At 35.7% G+C, this 4,975-nt stretch overlaps 1 protein-coding gene across 1 annotated transcript; it reads left to right on the forward strand.

The window, feature by feature from the left end:
* LOC107758648 (stanniocalcin-like) lies at positions 1-2,642 on the forward strand. The gene is made up of 4 exons (XM_016576443.1): positions 1-177; positions 370-512; positions 616-827; positions 1,778-2,642. The coding sequence occupies exons 1-4, from the start codon at positions 66-68 to the stop codon at positions 2,058-2,060; spliced, it is 750 nt and encodes a 249-aa protein (XP_016431929.1). The 5' UTR covers positions 1-65; the 3' UTR covers positions 2,061-2,642.
* The last annotated feature ends 2,333 nt before the right edge of the window (positions 2,643-4,975 follow it).

The raw sequence follows: 4,975 nt of genomic DNA on the forward strand, positions 1-4,975 counted from the left end.
CACAAACCCACAGAATCGGCAAACAGCTCGTGTTTTGAATCCTAGTTTTGGTTCTAAGTGCAGACATGCTCCTGAAAAGCGGATTTGTTTTACTCCTCGTTTTGGCTGCATCTGCATTTGGAACAGATCAAGAACCTGCACAACCTAGACGTGCGCGATTCTCTGCCAACAGCCCCAGTAAGTATTATTTTCTTTATTGAACTGTCTTTTTTTTTTTTTTTAGGAGTATGCATGGTTAAATGTCCAGAAATTATTAGAAGATCAAAGCAACTCTAGGTTGCTTCAGGACTGCCTGTATAGAAAAAAATGTCCACTTTTACACTTCTTTGAAAAAAAGTACTAACCAAAAACGTTTTCTTCTTCCTCCAGCTGAGGTTGCCCGCTGTCTGAACGGAGCTCTGCAGGTGGGCTGCGCAACTTTCGCATGTCTGGAGAATTCGACCTGCGACACTGACGGCATGCATGAGATCTGCAACGCCTTCCTCCACACTGCTGCGATTTTTAATACAGAGGTACAAAGCCTCATGAACCAGAACCCTTTACTTAGTAAATCAAAATTATGCCTTTTTCACTTTCCGTTTGTTTTGCAATGCAAGTCCAATTCGTTTTTTACAGGGTAAGACGTTTGTGAAAGAAAGCATCAAGTGCATCGCCAACGGTATCACCACTAAGGTCTTCCAGACCATCAAACGCTGTTCCACCTTCCAGAAGATGATTGCTGAAGTGCAGGAGGAATGCTACAAGAGGCTTGACATCTGCGAAGTGGCCAGATCAAATCCTGAGGCCATTGGGGACGTGGTCCAGGTGCCCAGCCACTTCCCAAACAGGTAATATAGCGCGCGAACTTGTTTGGCATGCGTGATTGGTCCATATTAGACTTAAAGGGATAGTAGACGCAAATTAAAATTCGGTCATTTTAATTATGTACTCACTCTTTTCCTCCATGAAATAAAGAAAATGCAGATCTTTTCTATACAATGGTAGTTAATAGCAATAAATAAGTCCATACGATTTGTTCAGTTTTTTTTTTGTGTGCAATTTTGCTTTAAACCAACGATACACACAACAAAATAAACGGTGACAAAATATAAAAATAAATATGATAAAATAAGTATAAGGTGTTAACAAATTTTAACAATCCTAATGCAACATACTGTACAATATAAGGTAATAAATGCAATAATACACTCTCCACCTTATTTTGCGAGGAAGTTATTTTCTGTGAATGCGCGAGACTTCCGATTTATTAATTAAAATAACAAAGTGCAGTAAACGGTTGAAGAACTATTTGTTTCAAGCAGTGTACATTAAAATAATGCATTAAAATTATAAAATATATGATAAGAAATAATAGTTTGCAATAGCAAGAAGCATAACGGCTGTTTTTGTACAGCTAAAATAACTGGAAGCCAGTGACACCGGAAGCCTCGCACATTCAAAGTTACAGTTTTAAAATAAGGTGGATATTGTGTTCTATATTTTAAGTCTTCTGGTGCCAAATGATAAATTTGTGTGAGGAACAGACCAAAATTTAAGTTAAACTTATTTTATGGAGCTTTATGGTGTTTTAATAGCTTATTACATTTTTGGAACTTAACAAACATGGTAACTTTGAACTGCAATGGCTATAAGTAAAATGTATGTTTCTCAGAAAGAAAAAAAAACTACAATTTTTTGTTTAAATAATAACAGAATTTTACATTTTGAATTAACTATTCCTTTATATAATAAGCTTACTCAAAAGTGCATACTAATGCATCATACTTTGGTGTTGCAGGTACTACAGCACACTTCTGCAGAGCTTGATGGAGTGCGATGAAGACACCGTGGAGGTGGTGCGAGCCGGGCTGGTGTCCAGACTGGGACCTGACATGGCCACACTCTTCCAGCTGCTTCAAAACAAGCCCTGTCCACCTGAACCTGCTGCCGCTGGGCCTTCTGGGATTGAGGGCCACACCAGCTTCCGCTGGCCTCCCATGTTCAAGATCCAGCCCAACCTGCGCAACAGGGACCCCACGCACCTCTTCGCCAAGAAACGCTCAGTTGATGGAAGCTCTTAGAGTCACACGACTGCACATCTTCAAAACTATCATGTATCATGCTGATGTGTATACGTGGAAGACGGTAATGAGTAATTAGTGAATGTAGTTTTATAATGGAACACAACAGAAATCTTTGCTTAGTTCACAAAAACCAACAACTACTTGATTCTTTAATCGCATTACATTGCATATACATGCCAATGTCATTTATAGCATAAAAATGTTTTAGACTCTTAATATTTATTGCATTTTTGGTATATGGCCTAATGCAAGAGAAGCTAAATATTAGCATGAGTTTTTGAAAAAGGAAACCTGTCACCCTAACCAACTTTTATTCATATTTATTAGTGTACACTGCAAATTATGTATATTTATATTTCCTACCAAATGCAATTTATATAGTATATTATTGTTTATTGTAATCCGAGTCTGAAATGAAAGAGTCTTTATTCTTTAAGAGAGAGAAAACTACATATTTCTGGATATATGTTTCATATATGTTTCCTATGCTGGTCATGGGAAATATTAAATATGATTAAGAAGGGCATACTTTGTTAATGTTGGTGATATTGCATAGTTGATGTGCTTGAATAGAAATAAAACTTCCTGATATACTAAATAGTTTCATCTTTCATTGCTTACTGTATGAAATTTGTCCATGATGTGGTCAATAGCTTCCATAAAAACTCATCAAACGGTAATGTTTGCTGCATGTACTCGCAAGGGGGCGCTGCTTTCAAACACATTAATTTCGTTCTTACAGTTTACCAGACAAAAAACACTCTTGTTGAAAAAGTAGTTGATTCCCTGTGGTCACATATTTCTCCCAACATTGAGCCGTGAGCTTACCGTATAATTTGTATATTTTTACATGTTACAGTAGGAAATCATTTCTTATTAGAACTTCACAATTTGACTCGCTAAAAAAATTTACTAGACTAAAGGAGTTTTTGACCCAACCCAAATGCTATGTTATACAAATGTTTGATTGGTTAGTATAAAAAAACATTATTGCTGATTGCCTGAATGAAAATATTGTTCAATGATCAAGCTAGTTTGGTCAAAAATGTGATGTGGAAAATTATGTGTTTAGGATATGTAAAGTGCTAGCAATAAAAGGATTTGAAGTTTTTTTTTTTTAAGTGTTTAAAGGAATATCCACTGAGGACAAATGTGTTCATAGAAACACTATCAAATCATAAATGGAAAATGACATAAATGACATTTCCACGACTTAAAAAAATTATAACATATTATTATAACATAAAAGAGGAAATGAAAAGACAAAATTATTAAGTCAAATATGAGATTAAAAGTTATAATTATGACTTAAAAATCGAAATTATGACATACTACATCATAATTATGACATAAAGGTTTTTGTGTCATAATTATGATTTACCAAAGCATGAGTTTTTCTCATAAAGTCATACATACACAGAAAGTATCATAAGTATCTCACAATTTAGACTTTGTATCTCGTAATTTTTTATCTCATGACTGAATATGACATAAAAAGTCATAATTATGATTTACCAAAGCATTTTTTTTTATGTGCCAGAAATTGGCTTCCATAGTCAGGAGTGGGTGAAGGCAATTCATTTATCTTGACCTTGATCCTTTGTGATCAACTGCATTACGTCATTGACAAGAGATGATTGTAACCGCACACTTTTCTAAAAAACAAAAAAAACAAAAGCCAATTTCCAAACTTCCCAGAATCAAGACAACAGTGGTCTGGTACTGTTTCCTAACTGAGGCCGAACAAATAAACATCTAATCAAGTGATCCTAGAAAGCAAGTAGAACGTTTCTTAGTTTGCTCTTGGGTGTTTTGCGGGCAAAAGGAACACATGGGGAACAACTGGTATAAACAGACATACGATACTGTTATTATCCTATAAAGTTACATCACAAAGGCTTTTAAATGTAGTCTTCCCTGCATAAATGATGATGGAGAAAAGAGCAAACAGACCAATCAAGTTACAGCTGCCAATGTGTGAGAGTGTTTATGAGACAATGGAAAAGAATAAAGTGAATGTCTGTTTTACAGCTATAAAATATGATCTCATTTTGGGACATGAGCGCTCATTAAAATGTCATTTGTTATTCTTTGCACATTGTATCATAGTCTGACTTGTTCACTATTTTCTTTCATGGATATAAATAGATTATTTTCTGTCTGTTCTAATATTTGCCACTGCTATGCCGTTTCATCTGTACTTTGAAAACTGCAAATATGAATCTGCCTTGAATATTTATAACCTGCCTGTCCTATTCTTACCTTGTCCTCTTGGCTGAACAATCGTTCTCCTCTCTTTATAGGCTATCTGGATATCCAGCCCGATCAAAACGTGTCAGCACATCAGCCCTATCGTAAACACACACAGACACGCAGCTAAACAGGTGTCATGACACCGAAACCATGAGAGCTTCGAGAAATAAACACAATGAGTGACACACCGGCACCTCAATGCAGCGACAGCTCTCAAAACACTCAGTATGTGCAGGGATGTAGAATGTAAGTGACTTGTGAGGTGTGCTTTACTCATTGCTATCAATAAACGAACCTTTTTGCCTGTGAAATTTTGTTATTGACAACACCTCAACAAGCTGCTACATAGCCTAAGGACTACAATGCTAAAGTCAACTAATAGTTTTAAAGTGCACAACAGATTCAGAATGTTGAGGTATAGAACAAAACATGAAAAAAACAATCACAGAACAAAATTTATGCTATAGGCTCATGTAAAAATTGCTAACACGTTGCTAAAGGTTTACGACTACTGAACAGTGTTGCCAGACGTACGATAATTATCGTATTTGTACGATAATTTTGACCTCTGTACGATGTACGATCAATAATGAAAAAAATCCCATAATGTACGATAATTTCATACTTTTATGACAATTCAAATGATGGTAGTTGTAGTC

The sequence above is a fragment of the Sinocyclocheilus rhinocerous genome, unplaced genomic scaffold (assembly GCF_001515625.1).
Source record: "Sinocyclocheilus rhinocerous isolate Xijiao unplaced genomic scaffold, SAMN03320098_v1.1 scaffold623, whole genome shotgun sequence".
Classification (NCBI taxonomy): Eukaryota; Metazoa; Chordata; class Actinopteri; order Cypriniformes; family Cyprinidae; genus Sinocyclocheilus; species Sinocyclocheilus rhinocerous.

What these genes read in the sequence shown, in the direction of transcription:
- LOC107758648 (XM_016576443.1), top strand. Translation starts at nt 66, where the DNA reads ATGCTCCTGAAAAGCGGATTTGTTTTACTCCTCGTTTTGGCTGCATCT. An exon ending in ATTCTCTGCCAACAGCCCCA is followed by an intron (nt 178 to 369) that starts GTAAGTATTATT and finishes TTCTTCCTCCAG; the next exon opens with CTGAGGTTGCCCGCTGTCTG. An exon ending in CCCAGCCACTTCCCAAACAG is followed by an intron (nt 828 to 1,777) that starts GTAATATAGCGC and finishes TTGGTGTTGCAG; the next exon opens with GTACTACAGCACACTTCTGC.